General features: G+C 40.5%; 1 protein-coding gene across 1 annotated transcript in view; it reads left to right on the top strand.

The window, feature by feature from the left end:
* Window positions 1-20,600, top strand: part of GCC2 (GRIP and coiled-coil domain containing 2) — a 33,282-nt gene that overhangs the window by 6,936 nt on the left and 5,746 nt on the right. Inside the window, exons 6-21 of the mRNA XM_063126208.1 lie at window positions 859-3,339; window positions 4,761-4,821; window positions 5,763-5,863; window positions 7,938-8,036; window positions 9,579-9,698; window positions 12,210-12,374; window positions 12,489-12,593; window positions 12,844-13,006; window positions 13,369-13,469; window positions 13,596-13,673; window positions 15,108-15,245; window positions 16,726-16,841; window positions 17,721-17,897; window positions 18,442-18,659; window positions 19,125-19,319; window positions 20,315-20,454. Coding sequence (XP_062982278.1) covers window positions 859-3,339; window positions 4,761-4,821; window positions 5,763-5,863; window positions 7,938-8,036; window positions 9,579-9,698; window positions 12,210-12,374; window positions 12,489-12,593; window positions 12,844-13,006; window positions 13,369-13,469; window positions 13,596-13,673; window positions 15,108-15,245; window positions 16,726-16,841; window positions 17,721-17,897; window positions 18,442-18,659; window positions 19,125-19,319; window positions 20,315-20,454 — 4,458 coding nt within the window. The remainder of the gene's footprint in view (window positions 1-858; window positions 3,340-4,760; window positions 4,822-5,762; window positions 5,864-7,937; window positions 8,037-9,578; window positions 9,699-12,209; window positions 12,375-12,488; window positions 12,594-12,843; window positions 13,007-13,368; window positions 13,470-13,595; window positions 13,674-15,107; window positions 15,246-16,725; window positions 16,842-17,720; window positions 17,898-18,441; window positions 18,660-19,124; window positions 19,320-20,314; window positions 20,455-20,600) is intronic.

The following is a 20,600-nucleotide window of genomic DNA, read 5'->3' as shown; positions in this document are numbered from 1 at the left end:
TCAACATCTTATGGGAATTTTTTTGAGAGAGTGTGTGTGTACTTGCTAATATGTAGGTATGTGTGATGGCAAAAGTGTTTTCCCAAAAGATTGAACATTCAAAAGATTGAAAGACTTAATTCTAAACTGCAGTTATTCCTGCCAGCTGTTCTGCCCCTCAGTTTTCCACCTTAGCGAATCCACTGAGGTGTACCTTGTCTTCAGAAAGAATTTGAAATGTAAAATGTGTACATCTATAAAATGTCTTCTGCTGGTGTACATATCAGATAAAAGAAAGCAGCCGCCACAAGACATAAAGCATATTATGCTCAGATCAGATTGCATGCTCAGATTTATGAATGGAATGAATTGGAGAGAGCAACTCAGCTGATTAAGATTGTATTATTTGGGCATGCTGAATGCAAGTCTCATGCATCTTTTTAGACATCATATTTTATAATAGACCAAATGCATATTTTGTTCTTAACTGTAGAAGAAATATGTTTTAGGATGGGATGAAAAGGCAGATGTTGTTGATTTAATACAGTTTGTGCAGATCTCATATACATGTTTCTATTTTTTAAAATCCTTTTTGTTCCTTCATTGGCCACAGCTAGACCTAAGGTTTATCCTGGGACCATCCAGGGTTCGCCCCTGCCTGAGCACTGGATCCCCTGTGTGTCACCTAGATGAACAGGTTTGACCCCTGGATGATCCAGGGATAAACCTTAGGTCTAGCTATGGCCATTGTTACTTGTATCGGATGGGGTTGTGGGGGCATGAGGATTGATTTTTTTTCTTTAATTGGTGTTATATTAATAAAAACTTGCAAGTGTTTTTAAAGTATGTTTATCAACACTTTGTAACTTCTATCGTTAGGCTGCTCTTGCTAAGGAAGAAGAATGGCAGAAGAAATTTGCACATTTGAATGCTGACTGTCTGAAAGAAATTGAAAGTCTTAAACATGAAACAGTAGCGGCACAGTCCAAACATGATGAAGCTGTAGCCACACTGCAAAAGGAACTGCATGCAGAACAGAAGAAACAAGAGCAGCTTGCAGAACAGCTTGAATGTCATAGGAATAGGCATGAAGACGTTAAAAAGCTACAGAAAGAACTCCATCAAACAAAGGCCACCTGTGAGGAGCAGATCTTGAATCTGAAGGAGCAGCTAAAAGCTTTCAGTGAGGGTAAGGAGGAGGACATTGCCAAATTGCAAGATGTTATTGAAAATAATTCTCAGTGTTATCACAATGAAATTGTTTCATTAAATGAAGAACTAGGCAAACTGAAGACTATTCACCAGGAGGAAGTATCAGAATTGACGCGTCAGCTTGAAGCCTCTGCTAAAGTATGTGAAGAAGAGCGAAATAAGGTAGATCAGCTAAAGCAGGACTTACTAGAGCAATACCAAGTAAAAGAGAAAGGCATGCAGGATGAATTACGGGCCAGTAAAGAGAGGTATGAATGTGAACTGGAGTACATAAGGCAAACTGTGATTAAAGATGATGAAAACCAAACAGAGACCAGAAATGTACAGTTGGAAACAGAAATGGCAGAAAAGACCGGGTACTTAGAGAATGCTTTAAAAGAACTGGAATCTCAGCATAGTATATTAAGAGATGAATTAACTTATATGAATAATGTTAAAATGAAACTGGAAATGGAAATCCAACTTGCAAAGGATGAATACTTTCATGAGAGGGAAGATTTGGAGTTCAAAATTAATGAACTGCAGCTTGCCAAAGAGGATCACTGTTGTCTCATTGAAAAACTAAAATCGGAGCTTCAGGCAACAAAAGAACAGCATGAGAATACTGTTAAAGAGAATGGCCGAGAAATTCAAGATCTGGTAGAAAAGCATAGGAGAGAAGTCTGTGAGTTTAAACAAACAGTATCATTAAGTTCAGAAAGAGAAAACCAGTCATTGGCTTTTGAAATACAAGATCTTAAAGAACAATTGCAAAGGCACATACAGGAGAAAGAAGAAGCGATTGCTAGCTATGAGAACCTACGAGAAACAATGGAAACCTTACAAACTGAGTTGGGGGAGTCAGCTGGGAAGATAAGCCGAGAATTTGCATCGATGAAGCAGCAGCAGGCTTCTGATGTAGATGAACTACAGAAAAAGCTTAGAGTTGCTTTCAACGAAAAGGATGTTCTTCTTGAGACAGTGAATCATCTCCGGGAAGAGGTAGAACAACTCTCCTCCCAGAGAGAGGAGGTAGAAGAACTGAGACATAAAATAGGGACACTTCAGGAGGAGAATGAGAAACATGTTACTTCTCTTCACCAAAGAGAGGCTGCAATAAAAGAACTGGAAGAGAAAGAGAGTGAGCTTTCCTCACGGAATGATAGCGTCCTTGAGGAAATGAAGTCTTCTGCTCAGACAATAGAAAACCTCCAAGAAAAATACACAGTGGAGCAAGCAAAGGTTGTGGAACTCCAACAACAGGTAGAGGCTCTTGCCCTTTGCAACCATGAGTTAGAGCGACAGGCAGAGGAGTTAACGCAGCAACTTCAAGGCACTTCAGTGGAAAAAGAAAAGGACCAGCAAAAGCTGGGGGAAGTTGAACAACAAATGGAAGCTCTTCAGCAACATAAACTCTGTCTGTTGTCTGAAGTAGAGACTCTGCATGGTGAAAATAACAAAATAAAGGAAGACAGAGACAGACTTGGTAAGGAACTAGAAAGCATTACATCCGAAAAGGGGGACTGGCTCATTTCTAAAGAGAAAGTGGATAGCTTAGAAACAAAACTGAAAATGGCCTATGAAGAAAAAGAGCATTTGACTAAATTACTTGAGGAGGAAAAGGCCTTTAAATCATTTGTCACCAGTCAGCTGCATAGCCTCCTTGAGAAGATGGGCTCTGGATGCCTAGATGAAAATGAAAGAGATGATGTTGTTGGCATACTGCAAGCTGCAAATGAATTCTTGGCAAAAATGAAGCAAGAGGCACAAAGCCTGACCTCGCAGAAGGAAGAAAATGTTCTTCTTCGGCAGGAGATGCAGAGGCTCCAGGAAGAAAGTGCGTCTCGTTGCATGGAGCTCCAGTCTCTGTTGGATGATTATGAAAAAGAAAAATGCCTTTTAAGAGAGGAGTTGGAAGGGGCTTTCTCCGAAAAAGAAGCCCTGCAACTAGATATCCAGGAGTTGAAACACACCAGTGAAAAGGTCAGGAATGAGAACCAAGATCTTCTAGCTCAACTTCAAGATATTTCTGAACAACTTGCACACCATGAAAGCAAAACAAAAGAGCAAGAAGAAAAATGGGAAGAAGAGCGCAAAAAACTAAGCTTAGTTCTGGAGCAAAAAGAAACTGAACTGAGAGGTGTACAAGCTGAGCTTGCTTTGCTAAAGGTTAGACTTTTAATATTGAAGTATTCAGATATATCCCCCAACGTTCTGTAGAATTTAAGTTGGAAAAATATCAGGAATAGTTAAGAACAGCCCATGAACAGGTTTATTGCATCGCCTGCTGTTTGTGAGAGAGGCCTAAGTGTACTTGAAGGCATGTCTCTTCTTTGCACTTTGTGTTCACCTCAGCAAACAAAGTGTTGTATAAAAATGTGAATTCCCCCTTAATCCCCAAATTAGGATTTATAGAATTGAAACCTGTATTGGAGGTTGGATTTGTGAACTGAAAAAAAATATCATTCCCAAATTCAAAATCCTTATATAGAAAGTGGCTTTTAGTTTAGTCTTTTTTTTAATGCAAAAGTCAGTAAAGAGTCTTCCTAACAATTGTGCTAAAGGTACATTAAATGGTAAAATATGGAACAGCTCTATCCTTATTTATTTCAAAGACGTTTTTCTCCTCTTACACTTTCAAGATGGTATGGGCTAGGGGCCTTTATGACTTCCAGTGTTCTCCATTTTGAGGCACTTAAGAATTGATAACTCAATGAAACAAAATGGCTGTTACAACTTAATAATGTTCCCAGGTTGCTCTCTCATTGCCTGGTCAAGAGGAAACTTGGTTGCCACAGTGCTTTTGTCCCCACTCCCTTTTATTTTAAAGTTCCTTCTGGAAACAGACTCCACAAATTACGTTTAAAATATGTATATTTAGATGTTGGACTGGTATTGAACTTACTGGAGCTTTTCCTATCACTTTTATATCTTTATTTGATTTTCTTTTTCATAGAGAAACAAATAGAGGCAACAAGGCAACATTGCTAACATTAGGGGCTCATTTACACCAAGCAGGATATTGCACCATGAAAGCGGTATATAAAAGGCAGGAGCCACACTACTGTTTTATAGTGGTATTGAAGTGCACCGACAACTGTTGGGGCCCATTGACATATACCATATACCGCTTTCATATCACTTTCACAGTGCTATATCCTTCTTGGTGTAGATGTGTCATGGACCCCAACAGTTGTCGGTGCACTTCAGTACCACTATAAAGCAGTAGTGTGGCTCCTGCCTTTTATATACTGCTTTCATATCACTTTCACAGTGCTATATCCTGCTTGGTGTAGATGAGCACTAGGAGTCCAGTCTTACACTTTCCCATGGATCAGACTCAAGCCCTAAGTGCTGTCACAATGGGAGCACTGATCTCCTTGCTCTGCCTCTGTGAGTTGTCTGTTTCCACCACCACCCAGCAGCAGCCATCATCAATGCTGTTGCTCTAGTATTGGAGAGAAGCAATTGGAGAATAGGAAGCACTTCTTGGAGGACTACACAAGGCAAACTCTACCTGGCTTATTTCCTGTGAGAGCTCTGATCAGGGTTAGGTGAGAGCTGCTGAGTTAATTTATTTTGTTATGCAGGGTTCTGTGGAGGAGTCTTCTGCGAATGGCGACCAACAATCATCAGAATCCCCCAAAATAGGTAATTCATTTTAAGTCTGTTCTTACTTGTTTTCTTTCGAAATAATTAGACAATGTTTTTGTTTCCACTGCATCTATAACCGTTAAGGAGGATATGCAAGAATAGTGGGGTGCACTTTTGAAGTTTGTGATGAGATATTAAAACGGCTCTAATATTCCATGCCTCCACTCATATGTTCCTGCAGCTCCTACATGGCTGAATGCCACTATAGAGTTGGGGGGGGGGGGGAGCATATTACCGAAAACATGAAACCCTGTCATTCTAGCTTTAAAAAGTCTTCTCCTCATAATCCCAGGCAATTAACAACATATGTTGAGTTTTTAACTGACCCCAGAATAGTTGTTTTAAATGGCTATTGTTGTTTTTATGCTTCTGATTGTTTAAGATTTTTATATTTGTTTTTAATGTTCACTGTTTTTAACCTTTGTAAACCGCCCAGGGAGCTTTGACTATGGGGTGGTATATAAATGTAATAAATAAATTTTTAAAAAATGCACTTCTCTCACAAAGGCAAAATATGGCATTCAGTCTGCAAAGCCCCCCAACTAAGCACTTTTATTTGATTCATAGGTTTCCCCGCCCGCCCCCCTTTTTTTTTAATGCTGAAAATTGCAGCTTCCCTTTTAAAAAGCCAAAGGGACATCTTGTAATGTGTGGGTGCCCTCTTTCTGCCAGCAGGCCTCTGGAACAGCCCCTGGAGCTGGTCTAGCTATTTTCTCTCCAATTGAAACCAATGGGAGAGGAGAGGGGAAAAGACGAACCATTAACAAACCATGGGGGAAAGGGAAAGGTCTTGTTGAACTTGTTGGGGGACCTTGAATGGGATCAGGCCATTTCAAACTGAAAGCAGATATTGAAAAGGGTATATGGAATCGTATTGAATAATGTAGATATTATGTATAAATACAATGTTTTTAAGTAGCTTTTCTTTGTTTGTTTAGTAAATTTGGAAAAACAGCTGAAAGAGAGAGAAGAAAAATTAAATAAAATTAAAGCTGTGGCTGTGAAATTAAGGAAAGAACTGGATTTGAGCAGGAAAGAGGTAACTGAAATCAAGTTAAATATATCTGGTACCGTATGATTCCTGGACCACGTAAGTCAGGGGTCCCCAACCTTTTTGGAACTTTGCGCACATGTGGAATGTTGAGAAACTGATGTGGGTACCACCACAAAATGACTGATCTGTGGATTGCTGCTTTGGCGTCTGCCTGTCACATCTATAGAACTTAGGCTGCCTCTTATTCAGCAAAATGTTTGATTTGCGTCTCTTGGACAATGCAACTTCCCTACTAGGGATTTGTATAATTTGACTAATTGCTTGTACAGGTGGCATATAGACTTACTTAGATATTTGATCCGCTTTTGATGAAGCCAATGTATTATTGCTAGAAAGCTATATGCATTTCATGTGTATTTATTGATATGGATATATACAAATGAATGTACATGTATTTTTAAAAAGGGGGGATGGAAGAATTTAAAATTTTAAAAGTTTTGTGGTTGCCCACAGGTGCTACATTGGGGATTGCTTTGTTGGTGCCATTGAGGCATCTGTGGGCATATTGGGAACCCCTGACATAAGTCTTGTGCTTTTAAGTGATTCCATTTGTTTTTAGCAAGGTGTTTCTGGAGTGTTTCTGGAGCTTTTTTTTATATGATTGTCTGATTGGAATTTTCCCTGAGGTTCAGCAGGGTTCTATTTTGTCCCTTTTCCTCTTTTGCATATTATTCAGGTTAAGGTTATGTCAAGTTCCAAGTCAGGAGACATCACTATGCTGCTGGAGAAGCTCTCGCCTTCTCACTTGGATCATAACCTTGTAGTTTCTCTTTTGACCAAGGCCCTATGCAGCCATTCATAGGGGGGTGGGGGCTCACCTATAAGCCCTGCCCCCAACATCCCAACACACCTTGTTGCCTTCTGTAGTTCTGTAAGCCCATTCAGCTGAACATGCTTAGAGATCTTCCATGATTGGAAAATCTGAAAAGACAGGATTCCCAGTAACGGGACTTCTGTAAGTGTGTTCAGCCAAATGTGCTTACAGAACTCTTCCCACTCCGTACACTCTTACATTCTCTATACAGTTGAGCTCTACTTGTGTGCGAACCTGCATTGTGTCTGCCTATGTTAAAGGCCAGTCACTTTGATGCATATAAACTGAGAAGATGGTGGTCATGATGGTTGGCAGGCCTTTAACCTAGAATCACTCAATCTCCAGGTTTTGGTCTCTGCTCTTCACTAAAGGTCACTTTGCATGTGTTGTTGTTTTCTGCATGGTAATACTTACATAGAAAGAAACACATGGATACCATTCTGTGTGTAACATGGGACGGGTGGGTGGCCATGAGTACACATGTTTGGAAACCGGTACAATTCACACATGTAGAGTTTATCTGCCTAGTTGTTCCTGGAAAGACAAGTACCAGTGATGGAAGGATGCATCCGACATAGAATTTAGTGGCTTGCTGACAGAAGTAGCTGTTGGAAGCACATTTTATCACTACCCTATTCTGTTTGCATTGACTTGCTTTAGATATCTGGGATGACTCAAGAGGTTGGGGTTTATTTTTAAAACTTACTTGGGTTCTGCATACCACAGAGATTATTCCCTTCCTTAACTCCTTTTGTGACTAGTAAGCTTTATAAAGAGGACTGCCTTGAATATTCTAAATGCATTGCATGGGTTGTAATCAAATTGGCAGAGGCCAGCAGTCATAGTGACTGCTTCTTAATCATGATTATCTGGCTGTGAGAATTTCCAATATAAGATCATTCTGTTGGAAGTGGCATTCAGTTACAAGACCTAGGTTTGTAGTTGGTGGTTTTAGTACCAGTTGTGAAACTTCTGGATTTATTGGGATACATATATTTTTTTCAAAACTGGGTGGAATTCCAAATTCCGTGAGCAAATTTCTGCTCATAGAATGGAGCACTATCAGGTCTCTATTCCCCTGCAGCCCTGCGAAAATCTGCTCTGCAGGATTAGGGAACCCTCTGGAACAGTTTGGGAGGTTGGGGGGGGACGCGAAAGGGGAGGGAATCCCCCTTCTGTTCATGGAAGGTTCTTTGGATCCATCTATTGCAATTAACCCAGAGTGATGCCTGTCTTTCCATTTAGGTGCAGTCACTTAGAGAAGAGCTGGTGTTGTCACAAACTGAGAGAGAGCAGCTGTCTACTTCAATGGGAGATATCATTCAGGGAGCAGAGAGCTATAAGGTAAACTACAGATGCTTTATCTTCTTAAGTGCTTGGTGTACTTGAAACACTTAATCAAGCCTTCTCTGCATTGCACAACACAGACTTGTACCCAACCACCTGCTTTTTTAAAGCTGTCGTGGTATTAAATGTGCGTGCTGTGTTTACAGTGGATCCTGCTGTGCCAAAAAGAAATGCTGCTGAAAGCCTTGTTGGTCTACATTGTCTTCCCCTACTGTATAAGCAGGTGTTTTGCTCCTCTGCCTCTTGGATCATTGTGTTTAACATTTCTTTAATTGTTATTTTAATCTTGAAGCGTGCACAAAACTAGCAGAAAGTTCAGATTGTTGCTTTTGTTGTGTTCAAGTGAGGCAGCTATGAAATGGGCTGGGCTCGTATTCCCAACTGCTTTCTTGCTAAACAAAATGGAAAAATAGAGGAAAAGGCAAGAACTAGCTTAGCCATTGTTCTGTTTTTGTGATGGCTATGGGCATGGCTGGAGGAGGCAATATCCCGGTGATCATCCCGGGATCATCCCTGTGCGTCCACATGACACACAGGGCATCCCAGGAGCAGGGAGGGACGATCCCTCCCTTGGCCCAGGATATGGGCCTACCAATAAATTCCAATTTTTCCATGGTCTCAGGATGATCCTGAGACCGCTGAACATGTGGCTCGCCGTCCTGTTTTCGTCCTGACTCCTCGTAAGTAACCGCGAGGACTTGGGCACAGAGCTCCTCAGGAGCTTTGTGCCCATCAGGGGTGGGGTGGGGGGAGCGGGAGGGTGGTTTTTTTAAAATAGACTCACATTTTGTGCAAGAGCGCTCCTGCACTCCTCTCCAATTGAAAAGAAAAATTGGTGGCTGCGACGTCCTCTTCCTCCTAGGACGTTGCGCGTCTTGTGTAGACAAGGGGGACGATCTCACGATCATAAAATAGCGAGATCCTATCCCTCCAAACCCCTCGTCTAGCCATGCCCTATGTGTGAGTTAAGTCATTTGTACCTTAGATTTTACCAGCAACATTTCACTTGTTTTTAAAGCAGTACCAGTTTACGTTCAAACGCAACTTTCCAATTAGTTTGTGGTTTTAAATTGCAAGTTGCTTTGAGTGGAACAAGTCTACCCGCTCTGCGGTTCCATCTCCCCAAATCTGCTCTGCATGTTTCGGGGACTCACTGGAGCAGATTTGCATTGGAGGGAGCAGGCAGCTTCAGGAGTGAGGAAAGAAAGGGAACGTTTCATTTTCCAAGTGGATGTCAGCTTGCACCATGTTGGAGATCACAGACAATTGCAGATGCTAACTCCATCTTCTACAGTATAATTTTGCTGATACTTTAAAAAAAAATTCTAAAAGGTGTGCATTTAAATAACTAACGCAGATCTTTCAGATGGATGGATGGAAAACAAAATCTAGCCTTATTTCGATGGGAAGAAATAGGTCTATTTTTACAAAGCTACTCCTGCTGATATAATAAACTTGAAAATATATGCACACAGTTGTTTACATAGATAGTACATTGTAGGCGTCTATAACAATTTTTTAAAATGTATGTGCTCCAAGAATCTTTTATTAGAGTTCGAGAAACAAGCAGAACAGCTGGATTTTGAAAAAGAGCGAGCTCATAATTTTGAACGCCAAATTGATGACCTTACAAGACAGCTGGAGACCTCAACTCAGCAGGTACTGCTTATAAATATATAGATAGATATAAATGGGATTTGTTCTTAATTTGGAGGAGGAGAAGCGGAGGGGAAAATAAAATGGAGGAAGTGGGTGGGGGCTGAGAAGTCTCAGGCTGGGAAAATGAACGTTGATGCTGGAGACTCAGACCCCAGTTTGACCTTTGGCAGCTCACTTGTCATCTTCTAGTCCAACACTCTCTTTCCAGCAATTACCCAAACGTTTTGGCGAAGCTTACTTGCAGGGCTTGTGGGCAACAACATTCCCCTGTTTGTTCCCACCATCTTTTACTCAAAGGGATAGACCGTCTCTCAACGTGGAGGTTCTATTTAGCTATCATAGCTGTTGAGAGGGGCTTTCAGGGGTTGAGGTGGCCAATGGTAAAATGACCTGGAAGGATAAATAAGGAAAAGTTCTTGCAGAGATCTATGTCTTAGGAAATCTGCCATTCCATTTACACAAAAGATTACGGGTTTACACCTTTGGATTAATCTAAGAGTCTCATCAAATATTGTTAGATAGTATTTTTAACACCGTTAAAGGTAGAGCAGATTTATTTTTAAAAGAGGGGGGTATTGAGTTGTAATGAAGAAAATGCAGACAATTGCTCGCTCGCTCTTTTTCGCATATCAGATGGACAACTGTGGGAGGTCCAGGGGTCATATCATGCCCCCTATGGGCTGCACTCAGTGGAGGGGAATCACGATTTGCTGCCAGAATGCAATGGCAAACAGCACCATAGCACTACAGAACACTAAAAGGTAGGGCTGTGCTCCGCTCCAGATCGCGAATCTGGAGTAGAGCGACCCAATCCGCCTCTGCCACAGGCAGATCCGAATCAGGTCGGGGGAGCTGCGGATTGAGGTGAAGCGGTTCGCCTCCATCCAGAGCTCCGAATGCAGGTAAGGGGGGGGCTCATGTGGCGGCGGCAGTGGCGATGATGCCAGGTAAGGGGGAGGGGGGCTTACCTGTGTCTGGCGTGGTCTGGTGCAGGCTTCAACTGAGGCCCAGGCTTCAATTGAAGCCTGCGCTGGAGGCAGGTAAGGGGGGGGGTCTTACCTGGCTCCACCGCCGCAGTCCGTGCGCGACCGCAGCACAGCCAGGTAAGGGGGACGGGGGGCTTACCTGCATCTGTCACGGTCCGGCGCAGGCTTCAACTGAGGCCCAGGCCTCAAAGCGGAAGCAGACCACGGCCTGCTGCTTTGAGGCCTGGGCCTCAGTTGAAGCCTGTGATAGACCATGACAGACGCAGGTAAGTGGGGGGGGGGCTTACCTGGCTCCGCTGCCGCAGTCTGCAGCGACGGTGGCAGAGCAAGGTAAGGGGCAGGGGGGCTTATTCAGCCCCCATTTTGTCCCCCCTTCCCCACTTACCTGCCTCTGCCATCCACTGCGGAAGCAAGTAAGTGGGGGGGGGCAAAATCTCGAACCACTCCTCCGGATCTCGCTCTGCAGAGCGGGGGAGGGTCGGATCGACACAAAGCGGTTCGGGGGGCCGTGCACAGCCCTACTAAAAGAATCGAATTTAGCACAGCATTCCCATTAGAGCTATTCAAATCTGGGTGTTTGGTTTTACAGCTGGACATTTGTGTAGACCTGTGCATTAGGAAATGCCTTGGTTATTAATCAGTATTCTAGTAGACTGTACAAAATGATACCTCTTGCATGGTTGTCTGCACTAATTTCTTCTTAATCTATAACTGGGGACTAACTGTTTCTGAACTGAATTAGTTAGATCACTTGAATTTGTTTAGAATCAGCATAATTTGAAATAGAAGCAACCAGGATGAAATCCCCAGCAGTGAAAGCAGGTTCAGCTTTTTTAAACCAGACTGTTTTAACTTTGTTTTACGCTCTGTGCCCAAGGTGAGCTGACTGAATCCACTGGCCTAATTTCGTATAGCCTTTGGACTAATTTCAAATACCCTCTGCAAGTGATCAGTATTTATTTATTTTATTACATTTATATACTGCCCCATAGCCGAAGCTCTCTGGGAGGTTTACAGAAGTTAAAAACAATGAACATTAAAAATAGATATACAAAAATTTAAAACCATTAAAAGCATAAAAACAATATCTATTTAAAAACAATATTGATTTAAAACAACTATTTTGGGGTCAATTAAAAATTCAGCATTTGTTGTTAACTGCCTGGGAGAAGAGAAAAGGCTCGGGGGTGGCATAACTAATCAGTAAAGAGTGATCTCTTCCTTTCCTGACACCCTGCTAGGTGGGGAAGAAGGGGGAGAGAGAGGATTGGCAGAAAGATAGAAAAGGGAATGGCAGAAAGAAAAGGTACCCCACCCACTATGCCCCACTGCCAGCATGCGGGCCCTGAAACATTACCCCTCAAGGAATGGGGTCCTTGGCAAAGAAAATGAGAGAGGTTTAGGTTTTGCTTTAGGCAATACACATTTTGCAAATGCTGTCTGGTAGAGAATCCAATATGCAAACTAATATAATTTAATATTTCCCATCATAAAGTGTATTAACTCGTTCCTACTATCCTTTTAGCAAGACCAGTGGCATTCTGCTAATGAAGACCTCTTGTCTCGTATTGAGACTCTACAGACTAACACCAAGCTGTTAGAAACCCAGCTATTAGAAACCCAGAGAGCCAAAGCCAAAGTGGACAAAGAACTCGAAGCAGAAAAACTTCTGAAAGAGCAGAAGATAAAGGTAAATGGCACTGTTGTAAAAGCCAAAGATAAAATAGTTATTTTCTAAATGAAGATCTGAAAATAAAATAAAGTCATTATTTTCTAAATGATAAGCACTTAAACTACTCTGCAGGAGCATGCTAATGCTGTAAAAGAAGTTGAAGAACTGCAGTCACAACTTCAGAAAGAAAAGAAGCATCTTCAGAAAGTTTTGGAAGAGCTGGGATTGGCCAAGAAGGTAGACTGAGGCTATATTACTGGTCCATCATCGTTTTTTGGCTTCCAGTTGCATACTATGTCATCTTTAAACTTAACTTATGGTTTTATTTGTTGGTGTGCCAGATCAGAATCTTGTTATTTGGGTAATTATATGGTATGCTAAACTGGGATAAACATCTGGCAGTATTTAAGTAGGAAAATTAGGTCTACTGGACCAGCCAATGCAGATGTATTCAATTTGCGAATGTTATGTGTTGAATTTTATGCAGGATGCGCAGAAGAGTACAATGATGGACATGGAAATCGCTGATTATGAGCGTTTTGTAAAAGAACTTAATCAAAAGATTAACAACAAAAGCAGCAGAATTGAAGACCTTGAGCAAGAGATTAAAATTCAAAAACAGAAACAAGAAACTCTACAGGAAGAAATCAGTGAGCAGCATATTAACTTTTCTTTGTATACAGCAAGAGGGCCTTTACATGTATGTCTCAAATTGATAAAGGCATTGTACAATTAAAATCTAAATACAACTCAAAAGCCTCTGTTAGGTAAATAGGAATATAATTTCATTTTAAAATGAAAACACAGGCAGCTGTTGTAACTTTTTGGCATAATTTTACTTCCAGTAAAATGCTGGCATGAAGCCACAAGAAAGAAACCTAATTACTTCTCTGCTCTTCTAAATTTGCAGGAAAAGTGGAATAGGAAAAACATTTTAAAATGTGATTGAGAAAATGTCTGCTTCTGATTTCTAAATAACACTTATCCCTAACACTTTTTTTAAAAAAAATAGAATCATTTCAGAATTCTATACAGCAGTATCAAGAAAAGAATGCCAAGATCAAACAACTACTGGTGAAGACGAAAAAAGAGTTGGCAGACTCAAAGCAAGCAGTAAGTTTTTGTGCTTTTTGTATTTGTTCTTCCTGGTTTTATTCTATCAAAGTAATAACAATGTAGGTACATTTCTGTCTTCTACAGTATCTTGTTAAATTATTAAAGATAGCTCTTTTTCTGCAGGAAAATGAACTTCTAAGACTTCAGGCATCTTTAAAAGGAGAGTTGGAAGCAAGTCAGCAGCAAGTGGAAGTTTATAAGGCAAGGCAAAGTTTTCTTTTTAGGGTAATGAGAAAGATGTATTTCACCTTGCAGAGTGATAGCTGAGAACACATGTTAAAGCCATATCCGTAATCATTTACTATCCTATTCGTCGACTCCTTGACTCAATGCATCTTTCAGGGTGGCATTCAACTCTTAGGTATTTGTAAGTAAGTTGCATTGAAATCAACAAAACTTCGGAAGTAAAGCTGTAATCCTATATCCAGTTTTCTGAGAGGAAGCCCCATAGATCTCAGTGGGACTTAATGTTTGAGGAGACGTGTATATGCTGAAAATGTGTATAGGATCTGTGTATCATTACATTCATTCCTTTACCTAATCCATTCCTAACTCACTGGATAAATTTAAACTCTAGAAATAATTGTGAATATGTCTCTTATTCCTTTCACACTCTGTGTGCTCTGGATGCCACGTGGACCTAGAGCTGTATTTCAATGGGCCTGTTCAGACAGCACACTAAGCCATAGGTAGGCCACTAACCCTTTTGCAGCAAATGGTTAGTGAGCATGTTTAAACCATGATTATATACCTACCATGGTTAGGAATGGTTCACACAACACGCTAAGCCATAATGTTTAGCTCAAAATGCTTAACCACCACGGCTTAATGTGTCTTCTGAACAGGGTCAGTGTGATGTTATTTTCATGGAGGGAATAACCGAACACATGTAGAGCTCAAGGCTCTGATCTCTGAAAGAATTAAGTATTAAAGAAAGTGTGGATATCACTTACTGAGCATGATCCAATCAAAGTTAAGCTCTTTTAAGTCCTGTTGATTTCATTAGGAGCCATAAGCACATACTTAACTCTCTTCCACTAAAAATTGATGTGAATCCTAAAGGTTCTTAACTGGATTGTCACCAAATATATTTAGTTGAATACAAATAAAAACCAGGTCAGAAATTGAACTGCCTCAGCAAACTTACAGTTCCACTCCACACATGCCATACCATTGTATTTCACATTCATTTCATTCCTAGTATGTTTCCTATGTAAGTGCAGGGGGAAATGTACAATGTCATGTGCTGCCATGTGATGTGTCCGTGTGTTTATGAATTCCAATTGTATATACTCATTGACAAAACAGACAGTTTTTTTACACACAACATGTATGTGGGATTTCTTTTTCTCTATTGCATAAGGGAAAATGTTATATTAGGTGGCCCTTAGTTGAATTTAGCACATCATGCCAACTACTCAGTTGGTTTTTGAGCTTTTATGTAGTTGCAAATGTAGTAACAGAGTAATATCCCCTTTTACCACAACCTTACGATAGCCATTAAATAGACAGGAGACTTCACTATGGAAAAGGGTGACGAAAGCAAAATAGGAGTATGCCTGAGCCACCACAGTTAGTGCTGTTCAAAGTTAATGTGAATCCTGTCAGTGTATTGAAATAAATGTCCTTTTGCAGATCCAGTTGGCTGAGTTAACTTCAGAAAAACACAAAATTCAGGAACACCTGCGGACTTCACTAGAACAACACCAGCGTGTTCTGAATACTTCCCAGCAGAAATTGGCAGCTCTCCAAGAAGAGTGTAGTACAGCAAAGGTATTTTCTGGAAGAAGAAGAAATCCAATTCCAAACAAATGGCTCCTCTCTGAACATGTTCACTAAGTACTTTACAATTGTTTAGAGCAGGGCAATACTCCCTAACATTTCATACTTACGGACCATATGGAATATTTAGGTGCTTGGTCGTGTGTACCTCTCAGATCTATTCCCCATTGTATAAAAGAGGGTGACCGTGAGGAAGAATGCATATTAAAAGGAACTGAAATTCAAAAGGCTAAAGCAGGTCCATGCTCAACATGGTGTGTGACTTTCTTCTAAGAGAATTACTCAATGCATCATCATTGGCTGCCTTGAGGCCCAGTACTGGGCAAAAGGCGGGATCCAAATAATAATAATAATAATAATAATAATAATAATGATGATGATGATGATGACAATCGTGCTAGTTGGTACCCTTCTTATCTTTTGGTTTTGCCATATATCCATGATTGGTAGACTTTCCCTGTAGTAGTTTGCCACAGCTACAATGCATAAAAGGCTCTGTAAAAGATGAGTTGCCCATTGCTTACAAGGAGATTACAATGCTAAGCGCTGGATTATGAAAATTAGCATTGTGCATATTTTTGAACAGTTTTAAGTTCTATGAAATAGAACTTAAATTCATCTACTTTAAATGAAAGGGAGTTCTGCTGAATCTAGAACAGCTGAAGTGGCAGCCCTGTTAAGCGTTCAGCCTTGCACATGTGTGTTCTACTAGCCATAGTCCTGACAGAACTATGTCACATTTTCAGCAGTTAGCATTTATACTTGGTAAGAACAGGCGGAGAAACATAGGTTGCATTTCCCAGAAGGATACCTTGGAGAGCAAGGTTGTGGGGAGAATCAAATTCTGAGGCATTTTCAGTCAGTAACATTTGTACAGTGGGAATCCTATAAGGATAGTTCTGTTTACAGCCTAAATGATTGATATTCTGCTTCTTGGACAGAGCTTTTGTATGCTGTTCAACGGACTCACAAAATGTTAATGTAGAACTGTCCATCTTCTTGTTTGCTTTTCTCAGAACAGATTGACTCGTAATCCAGTGTAGTTATAATTAGGCAGTGGGTTGATGTGACTGCATGAGGGACTGTTATGATGGCTGGGTGTGTCATGGCCAAAGGATGGGTTGTGAGGTTTCTGCCCTTGGCTTGTGTTCTAATTGTTATATGTACTAGTTGGTTATGCTTTGATTGCAAAATAACATCATACTTGAATGTGTATCTGGAAGTCATGAATAATAGCAATGCTATCTTTGAAACAGAAGTGGTTTTACTGCCATTCTGAGAAAGTTGAGCATATTTTGATTATTTTGAAACAGCTTATCCTATAAAGCTCAAGGAAGGAATGCAGTCTTGCTCAGTATTTTAAAGTGTATAAGCGGCTGTGCATACATACAGTTGCATCACAAGTAAGTTTTAGCTGAGTAAAATACATGCCCCTTATGTGAATATCTTCTACCCCTGTATATCATTGCAGGCAGAACATGCTGCTATAACCTCTGAATTTGAAAGCTACAAAGTCCGCGTTCATAATGTTTTGAAACAAAAGAATAAATCCTCTCAATCTGAAACTGATGTGACCAAACAAGAAAGGTAAATATTGTATAGTTGGTTGATGTTGGTGAATGCTGGTTTGATTGGCTTATTTAATTCATCTGCGAAGTAGAAAGTGTCGTTTTTATACTATATTTCATATTGGCCTGCTCTCCCCTCCTCCAGGACACGTGCGAGGAGATCAGAAGCTTTGTTTCTATTTTCTATTAACCTCAATTTAGCATTATGTCTGAACCCTAAACTGTGATTAGTCTTAACTATGGTTTAAGGCAGGTGTGCACCATCTTTTTGCCCATGAGAGCCGCTTGTGATGCAGGGTGATGTGCAACACGTGTGCACGTGCATAGTCTACTTCCTGTTCCAGTGATCCTGGTACAGATTGCTCTTTCCTCGCAACAGCCAGACAAAATGACGAACATCAATGTGCTTTTCACAGGGTTTCACTTGTTCCTGAGTACAAAAATTTGACTAGGTTTTGACCTGTATGCAGAAAATCAGATCCATTAATCATTTCTGTTATCATTACATTCTACAATTCCATTGTGTATTTGTACCATTCAAACCATGTTGAAGCCATGACAAATTCCAATTAAATATAGAGGGATTTGTTTTTGTGGTCTACTAATGGTTCAGAAGCAAACGTTACATTTGTAAATATTCAACATTTGAATGGGTGTTATATAGTTCCACTTATGGATAAGTACATGGATATTTGGTCCGTTTTTCTTGAAACCTATGCATAACTCTCTCCTCTTTTTATGAGTGGTATATCTGATTGGGGAAAATGATATTCCTAAGTATGTTATGTTTCTTTGTTTTTCTTTTTCGTGGTTTATTTTTGTTCTGTTTTGTTAAATTCACAGTAAAAAAAGAAAAAAATCCATTTGTAAATATTTTGTGGGTTTTTCTTTCTTTTAGAGAACACATGGAAAAGGTAATAGACCAATTGAAGATCAAATTGCAAGACACTCAACGTAACTTACAAATTAATGTAACTGAGCTTCAGGCCCTGCAGTCTGAACATGACACTCTGCTGGAAAGGCACAATAAAATTCTTCAGGAGACTGTGGCAAAGGAAGCGGAGCTCCGAGAAAAGTACGTTTCGATCTTGTGTGAATTATACTGTTGTGCTTGTGTTTAGCATTTCATCTTTGAATTTTGCATCCAAATGCATCCTTTAATCTTCAGAGGTAAAAGCTCCCCCCCCCCCCCCCGTCCCATGTCTTGGCTGTTCCTCTTGTGGGAAGTTCTTTCAATAAATTTTTGAGGTCCCTCCAAAGTTGAGAAGTTGTTGACAGTGATTTTAGATGTTCCTGCCTCAGAGTCTCTAGCTTTCTCAAAGTATTGAAACTCGTTGTTTTCTAACATGGGAACTTGGGGGCCTGATGGGAACTTAGGGGCCTGACAGAAGCCAGATTCTGGTTGGACATCAGGAAAAACTTCCTGACTGCTAGAGCAGTATGACAATGGAACCAGTTACCAAGGGAAGTTGTGGGCTCTCCCACACTAGAGGCATTCAAGAGGCAGCTGGACCGCCATCTGTTAGGTATGCTTTAAGGTGGATTCTTACATTGAGTAGGGGGTTGGACTCGATGTCCTTATAGGTCCCTTCCAACTCTACTATTCTATGATCTTCCAGATTCTGCACACTACAATCTGAAAACATGGTGATGAAGTCAGAGCATGCACAGACTATGAGTCAGCTGACAGCCCAAAATGAAGCTCTTCGGAACAGTTTCCGTGATCAAGTCAGGCATCTGCAAGAAGAGCACAGGAAGACTGTGGAGACATTACAGCAGCAGCTGTCCAAAGTAGAATCCCAGCTCTTTCAGCTCAAAAGTGAGCCAAGCACAAAAAGTAAGTCTCTGTCCATTGTCCGCTGAAGAAATAATGCTTAGCTGAGACAGCCTGGCAAACTTGCCTAAACTCTAGTTAAGACTTTCTTTCCTCAAAAAAATACATCTCTGAGATCTTTACTTCCTTTAAAGTGAATTGTCACATCTATCACCAAATTGGGGGACATTTTATTCTGTTACGTTCTGCGGCAGGGCTAGTTCTTTAGTTAGTTTGAGGCAGCCTGCTTCAGGTGGCAGAGTTGGGGGCATCGTTGAAGAGCAACCGTGAATTGTTTAGTTGTATAATTATATTCGTATCTAAATGGATAGAGTTTGGGTTTTCTTCCTCAGGCACCAACCTATCTTGAGCAGCTCTGTTGGGCAATTGTTTATGTTTGGGTACTTTTTTCTTATAGAGTTCTATAACCCATATTTTCATCAAGTAGTAATTTTTATCGGAATTCTTTTCATATGGCTTGTTTTTCAGGTCCTGCTCCTTCAAGCCTACCAACGAAGAACTTGCGAGAACGGAGGAGCACTGACCTTCCTCTTCTTGATGTGCACACTGTAGCTAGGGAGGAGGGTGAAGGAATGGAAACCACTGACACAGAGTCTATATCTTCTGCCAGTACTTACATGCCATCCTTGGAACAGCTTCTTAATACCCCTGATACAAAATTTGGTAAGAAAAGCTTCTCAGATGGCTGTGTGGTGGTGTCTTGGGACTTAAAGTTTGCTTTTGGCGTAATACAAAGTTGATACTACTTGGTAGTTTTTCAGGTCATAGGGGAGACTTAGTTTTGTTGTCTTGTGAATTTCTCCCATACTCTTTTCATATTCCCTTACCAAAATTGTTTGTTTGTTTTTTTGTTTGGATGGTTGGTTTTTGTTGATTTGGTTTTGTTTAGAATATTTATATCCCTCCTACTCGTCGAAGCTCTCAAGGTTGTTTACGATAAATTTAACATATAACAACATAGATTTATTAGCAAAGATATATACAAGATTTCGCCTGACCTCTGATGTTCCAGCTGCCGCTTTGCTTCTGAATCTCTGGGTCACAAAAGGTCTCAGAGGAGAATGACCATAGCGTGGAAATGGCTGTCAGAACAGCCAGATGTTAGTTCCGCTGCTGCTTCTATCTCTCACATCTGCCGTTAGAGCCAGAAGCTACAAGAGGCACTGTGGGAGCAAAGACATTAGAAAGCCTATCCCCAGTCCACAGATGTTCCAGCTCAAGTTGAAGCAGCCTTCTCTTTCATAGATCGCTGCTGCCTTTAAGCCACTATTGGACTATCTTTTGCATCTGAAAAAGTTAGGTGTGGATTTTTTCCACATAACTGGGATTCAGCTGTATTTTCTTCTCTTTCTGTAATGACTAATTTTGACTAATTAGTAATTCGGTAAGCTTTAATACTCAGAGGGACTGGCTAGCATGCTAAAGGATAGTAGATTAAAGGGAATTAAAAGTGTGTTTGTTTTAATCTTGGTATGGTCCTGAAGAAGCATTCTTTGCAAGCGCATGGGAATGAAAGTCTTGTCTTTAATTTGGAAATTCTGGGAGAAATAAAAAAATGTGTATGTATCTTTGGATAGAAGCCATAAGAAACAGTGTTTCCATTTAAAAAAAAAAAGTACAGAGCAAATTTGAAATCACCTTTTTGTGAACAATTTTAGAACCTCCGCAATGGGAAGAAGAGCTCACAAAAGAAGAGTTGGTGCAGAAGTTAAATACCACGTCAAAGAGTGCTGATCACTTAAATGGATTGCTTCGTGAGTCGGAAGCAACCAATGTAATCCTAATGGAACAAATAAAGGTTCGTAGGCACAGGCTTACCAAACTCCCAGTTAGATTTATTTATTTATTTATTTATTATATTTCTATACTGCCCAACAGCCAAAGCTCTCTGGGCGGTTCACAAAAATTAAAAACATTCAAAATATAAAACAACAGTATAAAACC

The sequence above is a fragment of the Elgaria multicarinata genome, chromosome 5, assembly GCF_023053635.1.
Source record: "Elgaria multicarinata webbii isolate HBS135686 ecotype San Diego chromosome 5, rElgMul1.1.pri, whole genome shotgun sequence".
NCBI lineage: Eukaryota > Metazoa > Chordata > Lepidosauria > Squamata > Anguidae > Elgaria > Elgaria multicarinata.
This window is presented reverse-complemented; position numbering and strand designations above follow the sequence as displayed.